We start from the raw sequence: 14,495 nt of genomic DNA, 5'->3' as shown, positions 1-14,495 counted from the left end.
GTGGTTGGTTTGATATTGAAAAAAATAAATCGATCATTGTTGGTTTGATTTGGTGATAATAGAAATAAGTCAAATTGAATCTAAACTAAACCGGCATAATATATATATATATATATATATATGATTTTAATTTTTTATACACGATTTTTTTTATTATAATATGCTTTGTAAGTATTTTTTTAAAAAAATAATTTATAATTTTCAAATGTTTATATATATATATATTTGGGCTTCTAATATGATGAAAAAAATTGACATGTGTTGTGTTTTTTCATGAGGTTTTTTATATGTTTTCCTAAGACATTGTCTTGAAGATGACATTATGTACATTTTTTTTTTCAATTTTATTTACTTAAGTGTCTTTGAAATGCCATTAAGCAATATAATCACATGATCAATGGAATAACCTTCAATTGAGAACTTCAAGTGCGGCATTAAATCACACGATCAAGGATACAATCTTCAATTTGATCTCTTTTTCAATCACAGTGTAATTGTACCCAAAAAAAAACGACTAAAATCAAAATTGAAGGTTGGATTAATTTGATTTATAGATTTAATAAACTGACACAATTCATTTAGTTATTTTTCAATAAAAATCAAATTAAATCAACCTATGTACATCCCTAGTGATAACAATACGGCTTGGAAGAAGCAAATAAAAAAGAATAATATATACTAAGATCAGTTATCTTGATATTCTTTCTTGTAGATGGTATAACATGCATTTCATAATTAAGTAGAAAAATAATTTGACGGACCTTAAAGATATTTTGACATTTTCATTATGTTATTTCAAAATAACTTATCGCAGAATTAACTATTTATATTTGTAATTTTGTGGATTTATAGCTAGCAGGGCATTAAATGAGCAAATTCAACTGCAATATGAGAATGAAATAATGAGGTTTTTGTATTATTGTACGGTCTTTCCTTCAATGACAGCGAATAAAAATCCAAAACATTTTTTTGATCAGTACAAGATTATATATTGCTTGGAGGAAAACATTGTGTACTGGTTTCTGTATTATTTAACCAATGGTCTTTTGGTAATTAATTATTCAATGTACCCCCAAACCCTATATAAATATTTTTTTCAAATTAAAGTAGTATAAGTACTATATATCTATGTACTTTGTCATTACATTATTGTTTACTTCTTTTCTCTACTTAAATTTTGATGCAATTGAGCCGAGAGTTTGTTGGAAACAGCCACGAGATAAGGTAATATAATGATAAGGTTTGAATATATTCTAATATTCTCTACTCAGAAACTTAGTAAATAAAATTATATTACACCGCGTATATTGAGATATATATATCAACAAGAGTCTAAGAGAATTATAGGCAAGTGAGCCTGTCTCTTGTTTCGTGGGCCTAAAGAGAAATGAAAAATATACCACTCCACTAGTAGTCTCAACTGTTATAATGAAGATCCATCTGTAAAATAATAAATATCTACACATGGAAGTGTATTTTAATTTTTATATATATAATATATGGTGACGAGGACGAGGACGAAGACAAGGACAAGTCAGATTATTGGAATGGAAGGAGAGAGTAAAAAAGAAAGTATAATTGCCTAACTTGATAAGATTCCAGGAAATAGACGCTACCACATATGATATGAAAGGCATCATCTTCTCTTTAGTTGCTTGTGTTTTTGTGTGAGACCTCTTTCAAAATCTTAACCCTAGAATTATTAATTTGTCTATTTTTTTTTTTCGTTTGAAAACATCAATTCATTCATCTCTAGATCTATTTGTACCTTCGATCATGAATTTCTTTGGTAGTGTTGTACGAGAAGAAGCATCTTCTTCGTCTTATCACAACCAACAACTTAAAAGGCCTAGCAGTACTACGGAGCTTATGTTGATGGATTCATCTACTTCTGATGCAATGATTGAAAGAGAACATATGTTTGATAAAGTAGTTACTCCTAGTGATGTTGGTAAGCTCAATCGTTTAGTCATACCCAAACAACACGCGGAGAAGTATTTCCCTCTTGATTCCTCTAGTAATGATAAGGGGGGACTTCTATTGAATTTTGAAGATAGTAATGGGAAGCCATGGAGGTTTAGGTATTCGTATTGGAATAGTAGTCAGAGCTATGTAATGACTAAAGGATGGAGCCGTTTTGTGAAGGAGAAGAAACTTGATGCTGGTGATATTGTTTCATTTCAGCGTGGTGCTGGTGAATTGTCCAAGCATCGTCTTTTCATTAACTGGCGTCGCCGTCCTCATGAAAACATAAACAATCAATTTATGATGCCGCACCAGTTTTCTGATGGACGGCTCTTTCATTTACAGTCATATTACCCAACAACATTTTCGAGTAATTTGTTGCTAGAAGGAGGCAGCAATATCGGTCAGCCTCCTAATTCTTATAATCCACATAGTTACATGTATGGAATTGGTAATCTTTCTTACAATATGAGTAATAGCGCTGTGATAAATGCAAACCCTTTGAATAATGAGATAAGATGGGGAGGTTGTAGTAATACTAGTAACTATGTGGAGCCAAGGGTGTTTGATTCGGTCCCAGTGGTTCAAGGTAAAGTGGCAGCAAAGCGATTCAGGCTGTTTGGAGTAAATATGGACTGTCCCATGGATCACCCAGACACCTCCTCTATCCCAACAACGACTTATTCTCATTTGAACAACAACTCAATACCCTCTGAAGAATCATCTAAAAAAGGCAAGTCCTTCGATTTGGATATTTGATCTTCCATTACTATATTTCTACCAGAATCAATGTGCATATACTAATGTTTCACCCCTCACCCAACGCGGAAGGGGTGAAATTACAAGGAAGGAAGAAAAAAAAACATTAAAAGTATACATACAGAGATCAATCGAAGGGGTTCTCGGTTAATGTCAAATTATGCAATGGAGGACGAAAATAGCACATTCAATGTAATTTATTTCGACACAGATGTTCATGGGAAGTCTTTGAGATAGAAAGAGTACTAATTTTCAGGTTCAATTTGTGTATATTTAATACTATACTCTACCTAATACTATTGCTATATCCTCTCAATGTTGTTTTTATTTTTATTTTTAATTTCTCAAGAGCAAGACATGATTTGACCATCATCTAACTTAGTAATGCTGCAGTTTTCCTTGACATTTTACTGTGGGATTTCACAAGATATATTATTGTTGTGAAAAATTCAGCACTCTCAATCACTCCTTTTTTGTCTTGAAGACAGGTGGAGGAAATGATTGTTCTTTTACTTGATCACTCTTCTTTCTAATTTCTCATTCAATGAATCTCTTTGAATAAGCGGACTTCTACCAACTTGACTTACATTTTGACTTAGGTATACAAAGGTAAATTAGGTATTCTTCTATCATGTACCTAGTCTATTCTTAATTTAGTTATTTTCTTCCCTCTTTAATTCCTAGTACATGAATAATAGATGCATCTTAATATATACTATTAATTTTCTAATAGATGAACTTTCTTCTTTTCTTCTTCCAAAACAAGGAAGAATACATTTTAACAATCCCCCTTTTATCTTGTGGTTGAAATTTCACACAATATTCTTCTATAATTCTCAATTCTTTCTTTCTCAACCTTTTAATGATTGCATATCAACATTCTTCTTAAGAGTTCCAATGATTATCTTCTTAGAAAATGTTTTCTTCTTGAGATTGTGGTTATCATTTTTACTGATTGTGTTTAAGTATGAGTCACGCATCATTAGTTTCATCAAAAAATTTCTCTTCACCATTATTCTCCTCTTTTGGAGATTTCTACGTAGCATGATGCATTTTTCTTCATTACTTTCTCAATTATTATATTTATTAAATTCCCATAAGTCCTGCAAGAGAACCTTGCTCTAGTAATCACATTTTCTCTTCAAGATAAGTAGATGAAATAATTCTTCTTTACTTCACTCTACTTGCTTTCTCAATTCATGACTCTCTGCGAATACAAGCAGACTTCTATCGGCTTATAGTATTCTTCTAAGTTGTATCTAGTCTATATATAGTGCATATATCTTAATTTAATTATTTTATTCCCCTCTTTTCTAGTACACAAATAATACTTATATCTTAATTATACATCAGACAAATCAACAACTTTTTTTCTTCCTTCAAAACATGATTCACATTTCAATTGTAGTTGGAGGTAAAGGAAGGGATAATGAGGAGGAGATTATAAGGTGAGAAACTGAACTTTCATTAATAATGTGAAAATTTAGATATAATCAATCAATTGAATTACTGAGATTCGGCATGAAAGTTACATGGTGAAAGTTGGAAGTTATATTGTTGTCGCAACTTTGTTGTTCGTGTTTGTGTGCGCCAGTATCAGCTTTGAGCCACATACATGCCTTCCTCCTGAAATGATTGGTCCACTTTAATCATCAATCCATTGACTCTGAATGAACTCCTCTAGGCATTATATGGAAGTATTATTATCTCCATTTAATAGTAGATGATCATTTTTGTATTTTATATGGTGATTAACAAATTATTAATAGATTGATCAAGTTTACTATTTTGTCCTTTGCTTATATCAATGCACATAAAAATAAGTCATATATAATGCTTAATTATGCCCTTTAACTTTGTTTCAGTTGTCATTTATGCCCTCCAACTTTGGGTGTGCACAACTAGACATTTCAACTTATATAAAATTGAATAGGTATATACACACGTCCTATGTAGCATAATACACGTAGGACGCCACATAGGACGTCACATAAGACGAATGTGTCTATTTGTTCAATTTTATATAAGTTTAAGTGTCTACTTGTGCACACTCAAAGTTGGAGGATGTAGTTGTCAACTGAAACCAAGTTAAATGACATATTTATGTATTATGCCTGATAAATGTAAGTTAGAAAAACTATACATAAAATAGGGTAATAGCTAGTCTTTAGCATTGTTCACATTCCAAAGATCATATTAATTGTTGGGGTAAAGTAGAAAAAAAATAAGTGATCAAATAATATGAGATAACTAACTTTTAATAAGATGTCCATATAAAATGGGATGATGGACACAATTCTCTTATAAGAAAAGCTTTATTAAAGAAAACAAAAATGCCTAACTTCACGTGGGTTTTCTTTAATTTTTTCCTCCAAATTAAAAATAACGGAAAATATATTAAACATGGTACTCCCTCCATTCCATATTAATTGAATTTTTGAGGTGTTTCACAACTTTTTAGAAAAGTAGATTAAGACATAAATTGAACATAGTTTTCCATTTTTACCCTTATTAATTATTGTCAAATTTATTGAAATCATCACATTGAAAATCTAAATAAAAATTGGAAGAACACTGTAAAAGTAATCTTGAAAACTGAACAATTAAGTTAATTTGAAAAATGAAAAATGCCTCAAAAAGTCAATCAATATGGAATGGGGGGAGTATCGAACATTCCCACACTAATTTACACCCGGTGTACCAGGAGTCACCCTTATATATATCGAGAAAAAAAACTCGGGTTGCCTTTTTATGTGCGCACTTTTTTGAAATTTCAAAAAAGATCCATTATTTATTAAACTTTTTGATGAGATAGTCATACACTTCAATATGATATCAGAATAGACAAAAATCCCACCGTTATCTATATCAAAAAAAATATTCCGCTTAGACACTTCAATTATCACACACTTCAACGTAACTCATATATTCTCAATAATTGATAGTCTAAAACATATCAACCAACCTTTCACCACATTTTTAAAGAAAATTATCATGTTCCTCTATCTTACTCTCGGGCTGTCATGCCCACTTCATTTTCATGTAATTAATTCATTAGATTGAATAAAAATGACTAGACATATAAAGTAAAAGATTGATTTATTTTTACTTAAATATAATTCATTTTACTTGATCATGTCCTAATGTGTCATGAAACAATGTTTATTCACTATGGTCATACATGTACATTCCTTAAAAAAAATACAAATTCTAGCTACACACACCTTTACATAAACAATATAATGCTCCCTACTACAATTTGAGATCCCAACTCTATAAAAGCTTTTTATTACATAATATTAATTATTTTAAATATAGAAGTATATTATTCTATTTGTTAGAATATAACAGACTAAAAAAAAATAGCATGACAGGACGAAATTAAAGAAGTATTTGATCTCAATTAGGATGTGAACTAATTTTGTGTACTGATCAGACGTATGCATATGCAAGGTCCACCCTAGCTAGTCTTACTTTAATTAATGGAGTATAGGAATAGGATGTATAGGAGTACGTAGTGATTACATAAATATGAATCATAGGTTTTCCAACTTCATGCCTAATTTGAAGCAAAGCCACCTAACCAGATTAAATAAAAAGTACTCCATAGATATTATTGCTGACATGGCATACATGATATATATAAAGAGAAAAATATTGAAAACATCTTTGAACATAGCGCAAATTATTAGTTTCGTCTCCAAACAATTGACAATCTTAAAAATACTTATGTATTTGATTAATTAGACTTAGATACACCCCCGACCTGCCACATGACATAACAAGTTGTTTCAAACTCTTGTAGGAGCATGAAACTCTTAATAAAAAACCGAGAGAAGTTTTAAAACACCCTAAATTTGACAGAAATTTAGGGATATATTTCACTCATGTTGCAAAATCGAGAGTGTATTTAAGTTGATTTAGTCAAGTAAATGAGTGTATTTAAGACTGTCAATAGTTCAGAAATAATTAAAACAACTCCCTCCGTTTAAAAAATAATAATCTAGTTTGACTTGCCACGAAGTTTAAAAAAATAAAGATGACTTTTTAATCTTATAGTCCTAAATTAAAGTTATGATAAAAGTACCAAAATACCTTTTAATTTTATGGTCTTAAACATGTCACATGAAAAGTTGAAACTAAAATATTACCAAAAAAAAAATGGATCATTTTTATTTAAACCGACCAAAATAAAAAACAGATCATTCTTTTTTAAACGGAGCGAGTAATAATTTCCACCGCTTCTCTCATGTATAAACTATAGAGTGATGGCAAAAAGCTAGCTACTAGCGTACTTGGGTGGCAGTGAGTTTGCTGGTTATGAGCAGACAAACATAATAAATTAACTTTATTAATCATACTTCAAAATTCTAAATCTAATTATTACACTATATTTTATATAATTATAAAAAAGATAGTACTATAAAGAAAGGTAATAAATCTCTTTTATTTGCTAAAAAATGAATATATATCACATTGCAACAAATCCTAAAAACAATCAAAACTCAAAGCAATTATATTTTTATATATAATACTCCCTCTGTTCACTTTTAATCGTCATATTGCGTTTTTTTAAAGTCAATTTGATAAATTTTTAAATTAAATTAAATTACATTAATTTGATATTATAAAACAAAAAATTTAGATATTCAAAAGTTATACGAAAAGTACTATAAATTTCAATCATTTGCATATCAATATGATGAAAAAAAATATATAATGTAAAATATTAATCAAATTTATTATCGTTTAATTATAAAAAAATAATTATAATAAGTAAAAATGGACGGAGATAGTATAATAGTACGAGCAATGATAGTAACTGTTCAAGCTACGTTCCATATATAACAGCCGTAAAGATAAAGACGAATTATCATATTATGGTCCAAAGATAATTGGTGGGCCTGGCTACCTAGCTACAACAGTGATCATCATCACATACACAAACCCAATTGTTTCTTCAAATTTTAATTCATTGAAAGCACGCCGACCATTAAAAGTTTATCTCCAACTATAATTATTAATGCTTATAAAAAGTTATCAAAAACACACATCGTTTCAGTTTCACACTTAAACTATTAAAAATATTTAAAAGAAATGGTGATTTGGATTATATATATAGTGCCGAGTCATGATTTTCATTGAGAAGGTTAAGAAAAAACATGATAAATAGTGTTGACAAATAAGCTAAAACATTAAAAATATTGCTAGCCAGCTTCAAACCCACGCGCCTACTAGTTTCTGAACCCCGGCCATAGCCACTGAATAAGCCCTTTACTTGTGATGAAGGGGTTCAAATATTAAATATAAAGACATAAAATACATATTTGATCCTATATATACCGTATAATTGAACCCCTGAACTTCATGTAGATCTGCCCATGGTTATATATGAAAAGGCCAAACACACCTAAGTGTGTCCTACATACACACAGTTGATCCAGACAAGATAGAGGTGTGTTTTTCAAACTAACTTATGATGATAGTAATTCAAATGTGTTTTTGACATTTAACTCGAAATTTTATCTATAAGTACCTAAAAATTATAGACCTCCTAAAATCTACTAAAAGCCGATCGAACTAGCTAGTTAAAAAAGAAAAGAAAGAGCATATATATATATATAGTAGCACAAAGGAGGAAAAAAGGGTAGAAACAGAAGAGAAAAAGGGTGGTGATCTGAGTTATATATATGGAAATAGTACAGACTGGTTGGAGTTGGAGACTGTACAGACAGGAAGTGAAGTAGACACAACATAAAAGAGTTGTAAAGAAATGATATACCAGATCCCACCATAACAATTACTACAACTCTTTCAAGTCTTAACCCTAGAACCATTAATTTTTCTAGATCTATCTATCTATACATTTGATGATGAACTTGTTTAATAGTACGATACGAGAAGAAGCATCGGCCTCATCTTATCACAACCAACAACATAAACGGCCTAGCAGCAGTACGGAGCTTATGTTGATGGATTCATCTACTTTTGATGCAATGATTGAAAGAGAACATATGTTCGATAAGGTAGTTACTCCTAGTGATGTTGGTAAGCTTAATCGCTTAGTCATACCCAAACAACACGCGGAGAAGTATTTCCCTCTCGATTCCTCTAGTAACGATAAGGGGGGATTACTATTGAATTTTGAAGATAGTAATGGGAAGCCATGGAGGTTTAGGTATTCGTATTGGAATAGTAGTCAGAGCTATGTAATGACTAAAGGATGGAGCCGTTTTGTGAAGGAGAAGAAACTTGATGCTGGTGATATTGTTTCATTTCAGCGTGGAGCTGGTGAGTTGTCCAAGCATCGTCTTTTTATTGACTGGCGTCGTCGTCCTCATGAAAACATAAACAATCAATTTATGATACCGCACCAATTTTCTGATGGGCGGATCTTTCCTTTACAGTCTTACCCAACAACATTTTCGCGTAATTTGCTGGTGGAAGGAGGAAGTAATTATTATAAGCCTTCACATAGCTATTACATGTATGGAATTGGTAATTCCAGTACTAGTCCTTACTATAGTTTCAACAACAATACTAGTGTGGCGGTAAATGCAATCCCTTTCGATAATAATCTGATGAAATCAACTGCTCCTCAAGGTTATACTAGCGTTGCGGAGCCAAGGGTGTCCAATTCGGTACCAGTGGTTCAAGGTAAAGCGACAGCAAAGCGATTCAGGCTGTTTGGAGTAAATATGGACTACCCAATGCCCTCTGAAGAATCATCAGAAAAAGGCAAGTCATCCATGTCCTTCGATTTGGATATCTGATATAGCAGAATGCATATACTACTAGCTAATTATGAAGGGACCAAATTACTATTATGGAAGGACGAAACATTATTCATAATGTTCATGGGAAGTCTTTGAGATAGAAAGATTAGTAATTTCAGGTTCAATTTGTGTATATTTATCAGTACTTTAGACAATTGAGGTTGTTGAGGATGAAATACTATTGCTAGATCCTCTGAATGCTAGTTATTTTATGCTTGATTTCTCAAATGAAGGCCCTGCAGGGCAGGTTTTGACCCTGATCTAACTAATTAGTATATAATGCGTCAGTTTTCCCTCACTTTTTTTTATAAACATAGTCTGTTGACATACAAAATCATAGGGGATCGAGGAAACTGTGTTAGAGTGTATAAAAGTCTCACATTGATTAGGTAATAGATTGGTGGTCTACTTATATGGATTTGGATAATTCTCCCCTCAAGCTAGCTTTTGGGGATTGAGTTATAAGACCCATGTGTCATATCTTTACAGACTCTGAGAACCTTAATTCTCTTTGTTTTGATAATCTAATAAAGATGGATCACTCACTGATTTCATTTTTTCTTCTTGGACCAATACTTGATTACTTTTCTTCTTACTGATTATCAAGTTCAAGTCTTTGCAAATCTTTCTTCTTTAATTTTGCGCTCTTTCTCCTCTAAATCATCTACCTGATCAATGAGGCTTAGCTTGTTTTACGTATATATGTCCCTAGTCCACTTGATCAACTTCTTCTATTTCATCTTCTACTTGGTCTCCCTTAGTCGAAACTTGACAACTCGGCCTCATATTGATCAGGCTGATGAACAATGATTGTCATGGAAGGAATTGATCAAAGTTGAGGTTTTTTCAAAAAAAAAAATTAGACTGTGGGAATTATACTAGGTATGTTATTGTTGTCGTTGTTGTTGTTAACTCAATGAGCTTGGAGGAACACGTTCAATCACTCATTTCTTCTTGAAGACGGAATGATTCTTCATTCTGCTTGGTTTCATAATCAATAATTCTCTTAGAATACAAGTGGACTTCTATCAACTTGACTTACCTTTTGGCTTATGTACATATATAGGTAAATTATGTATTCTTCTATCATGTACATGTACCAATCGAGTGATCTAGTACATTTATCTTATTTTAGGTCTTTTCTTCATCCCCTCTTTCCCAGTACATGAATAATACATGTACCTTAATATAATTTTCTAATACATGACTAAGAAAGTTCATGTATCACATATATCAACAACGTTTTTCTTTTGATCAAAGACAAGGTCCTCATCTTCTTAAAAGAATTACAAAGTGGGGATCGGACCTTTACCAAGGTGAAAGTTCAAAAAGTCAACTAATCCCGCTATGGTTGTTGAAATAAGATGGATTAATTTTCTCTTTTATTGGATTTGGAAGTTATATTGTTATCACAGCTTCATTGTTCATGTTTGTGTACATGGTCTTCTCCTGAAATGGTCTATTGTTTGAAATTATTCTACCAAAACCTTACAATTATTATATAAAAAAAACTTTATTAAAGAAAACAAAAATGTGTAATTTTAAATTCTACATAGGTTGTCTCATTCCAAATGTTTGTTCCATCATTCAGCTGCTTGGTTAATTTCCCTCGATAGAACACCTCATCCTTAGAAACTGATCTTCTTGTAAGGTTCGTTTGATAGAGTGTATTAGTAAAAATTGTGCATTTATTAACTTTGTGCATTAATATATGTTATACGGTATACTTTGTCATGCACTATTGTGTATTAAGGTATGTATTACTAATACCATGAATTTCTAGGTATTAGTAATACAAGGGGTTTAATGCATGCATTAGCATGGTTAAAGACTCCATTGTTTCTCAAAAAAAAAAAACTATTTTTATGTCATTTTCACTATAATTGTAAAAAGTATAAACTTTGTAAATAAATATTTTTTTTTGTTTTTTTTTTCAAAATAAATAAATATTATTTATGCAATACATGTAAATTTGAATACACCAAACCAAATAATACATAAGAAATTATCTATATATAATTAATATATATAAGCATCACTAATATATATATATATATATATAGTATTTTGTCCCAATTTATGTGACACTTTTCGTTTTTCGCGATCAAACAGTTTACGTTTAATCGAAAATTTGAGCATGGAATCTTCAAAATAAAAAATTAAATGAAATATATATATTTGTAAACTATGTAAAAAATATTATAAGTCACAATAATTGATAATTCAAAAAATTCATAAAAAAACTTATGATCAAAGATAGACTTGTTTAAATTTCAAAATTTGAAAAGTTTTATATAAAATGGAACAAAAGGAATATATTTTAACATTATTTTTATACGCTCTATCAAACTAACCCTGACATACCTAATGAGTACACATGCATATGAAAGGTCCACCCTAGCTAGTGTAACTTTAATTAATGTAGTATACTTATAGGAGTCATGTATAGGTTTTCCAACTTTTTGAAGCAAAGCAAAGCTAGGTAACCATATTATTAATATTATTGGTGAAATGGCACAAAGTGATTGCAATTAATTAGAAGGTTGCTAGTTAGTGTACTTGTTGTGGCAGTGAGTATGCTGGTTTCTGGCCAGACAAACATAACGAAACCTTTTCTGATCAACTTTCACGTTTTAGTCTGTGAAAACTTCTATATACATATATATATGCAGCCTTATTACACTAACTTTTCTTCTCATCACTCATATAAATGTAGCTATATTTTTATTAAAATAAAAAAAAAATAGCCAACACAGTAGAAAGTATACACAGATTATATGTACAATATAGTTTGTCAAAAGTCATAGAAAATATATATTGATTATATAATATAGCTTATATATATGTGTATACACAGACTATTCAATCTCGATGAATTCAAAATCACTTTTAGATAGTCTTAAATTGTATAATACATGAAATCATCTCGATATTTCGAGCCTTCTAATTTATAATTCGCTCGAAATGATTCATGTTTGCGGGGTATGTTGAATTTTAAAGAGAAAAACGCAGCATATCGTAGAAGAAGAACACAGAATAGATGTCTTCAAAATTTTGTGAAAAAAAGAATCATATGCAGAAATTTTTTAACTGGCTGAATAAATAAAAGGCCTTTAGTTTTATTTATTTTTGTAAATAAGGGCTATATGACCTAATTATCCCATTAAATTAAGGAAGGGGGCATAAAACCAATCTTCCATCCTCTTAACTATTAAAACTATCACTTAATAATACATTAAGTTGTGACTAGTGTGATTGTTTTAAAGTAATGAGCTAAATTTGATCATTGTTAGAAAGGGGCCATTGTTTCTAAAGTAAGAAAGTGACCCTAGCTAGAAAGTGGCCATTGTTTTAAGTTTTATGGTTTTCTTTTTTATTTGGTTCTGATCCGACTAAATGTTGATCGCATTGCAAGACCTATTTAGAGGTGAAGATTTACGCTTTTAACAAGACTTTCTCCATACTCATAGCTCGAGCCCAAAACTTTTGATTAATGATGAAAAAGTCCCACCGCCACACTACAATCCATATTCATTAAGTTTTATGTCTAAAGATGCAATAATATAGGCACGTCAAAATGAGCTATGAATAATTTAGATAATTTATAGGCGTGAAAAGGACAAAAGATTTATAGTCGAATAAGTCATAAGTAGATTATATCTTTGTTAAGTCAATTTTGATTGGAGAAAAAAGCCAAAAAAAAAATAAATAAATAAATAAAAGATTTTTGTTTTGAGTACTATTTTAACTTTTTTGTGCATTGCCAGTACGTATATGATTTTTTACATCATCATATCATAATAAGCTGCAATAAGAAAAGTGACTTTCTATAGCAAGCTTACTTAACTAACTTTAAAAACTAATTGTTATATTTAGAAGTTTTAATGATTTAACAAATTATAGAGAAATAGTAATTAATAAAAGGATATGGTCCTTTGAGTTCTCATCATACATAATAAGTCAATGGAGTGCGGCGGTAAAGTTGTAGAAACTATTATGGTAGGAGCAGTCCTCGATCAATGACAAACTACTAGGTTATTTTGTCTTTTTATACATTTGATATGTTGACAAGAAATATTCTAGTTTTTGCAATAAAAAATATTCAAAGCAAAAAGCCATTCTCAAAGAGAACTACTCTCATATGCAACAAGGACCTTGATAGAGTGTTGCAGCGTCTTAAATTGTTAATTGAGTCGAGTGTCTTGTGCTCTCATATTGTAGATTTATTCCTAAGCTATAAAGAATAATAGATCGCACAAGATCATTTTATTATGAGTTGAGCTGTTGGCTAGAATTAACTGCCTCGTGATTGTTGAAGTCTATGTTAACTAAAGGTGGTTGATATGGTGGGCAATAGGGTTGTTGCTTTGTATCTTGTAATAGAGTTGTTACAAGTTGTGTTGGATTAAAAATTTGATCCTTTGTGATTATTGAAGTCTGTATCCACAAATTGCTTGAAGTTATTGAAGTTTTGAGAAATCATGTGTAATAGATTGTCATTTTTTCCTTCCTTGAGCAAGGAAATTTCTAGGTAAACATTTGTATTCTTTACCCAAATCATTTGATTGGATTGTAGAATAAGGGCAGTAGGGCACACACTAGCACAACCTGACTACCTAGTATTAATATGTAGTCACTTGGAGACAAAACAACCAAACTCAAACCAATTATATTAAGGAAAAACTACATAAATTAAACCTATTAGGGGAAAGTATTTACTTAAATTGGATTTAACCCAATATATTTATCTTGATCAGACTCACATCTCAAATTATTTACTTGTTTGTCCCCTTGTTTTATTCACGGAACCATTGATAACATCATCAGAGTGTATATATACACTCTAACAATATATACATATCTATACTCTGATTTAATATTATTAGAGTATATACATACTTTGATAATATCAAGTAATAAATGTGATTTAATAGTTAAAAACAGGGAATATGAAAATAAGAAATAGCCGCTCATAAATAGTTTTTCTTTTTGGGG

At 30.6% G+C, this 14,495-nt stretch overlaps 3 protein-coding genes across 4 annotated transcripts in view; 2 read left to right on the top strand and 1 right to left on the bottom strand.

The window, feature by feature from the left end:
* LOC125842141 (serine/threonine-protein kinase BLUS1-like) overlaps positions 1-14,495 on the bottom strand; it is a 287,074-nt gene that overhangs the window by 138,535 nt on the left and 134,044 nt on the right. The window contains exon 1 of one of the 2 annotated variants that reach the window (XM_049521368.1): positions 13,437-13,440. The exons of the other annotated variant lie outside the window; for it this stretch is intronic. The gene's annotated coding sequence lies outside the window, so the exon portion shown is untranslated. Of the gene's footprint in view, positions 1-13,436; positions 13,441-14,495 lie in introns of those variants that run through there. 2 annotated transcript variants of the gene reach the window in all.
* LOC125842161 (B3 domain-containing transcription factor NGA3-like) lies at positions 1,570-3,096 on the top strand. Its single transcript, XM_049521393.1, has one exon. The coding sequence runs from the start codon at positions 1,777-1,779 to the stop codon at positions 2,722-2,724; it is 948 nt and encodes a 315-aa protein (XP_049377350.1). The 5' UTR covers positions 1,570-1,776; the 3' UTR covers positions 2,725-3,096.
* On the top strand, positions 8,311-9,540 carry LOC125842163 (B3 domain-containing transcription factor NGA3-like). The gene has a single exon (XM_049521395.1). The coding sequence runs from the start codon at positions 8,595-8,597 to the stop codon at positions 9,495-9,497; it is 903 nt and encodes a 300-aa protein (XP_049377352.1). The 5' UTR covers positions 8,311-8,594; the 3' UTR covers positions 9,498-9,540.

The sequence above is a fragment of the Solanum stenotomum genome, chromosome 10, assembly GCF_019186545.1.
Source record: "Solanum stenotomum isolate F172 chromosome 10, ASM1918654v1, whole genome shotgun sequence".
Taxonomy (NCBI): Eukaryota; Viridiplantae; Streptophyta; class Magnoliopsida; order Solanales; family Solanaceae; genus Solanum; species Solanum stenotomum.
Note: the sequence above shows the minus strand (reverse complement) of the source record. Positions and strands in the feature narration are given on the sequence as shown.

What these genes read in the sequence shown, in the direction of transcription:
- LOC125842163 (XM_049521395.1), top strand. Translation starts at nt 8,595, where the DNA reads ATGATGAACTTGTTTAATAGTACGATACGAGAAGAAGCATCGGCCTCA.
- LOC125842161 (XM_049521393.1), top strand. Translation starts at nt 1,777, where the DNA reads ATGAATTTCTTTGGTAGTGTTGTACGAGAAGAAGCATCTTCTTCGTCT.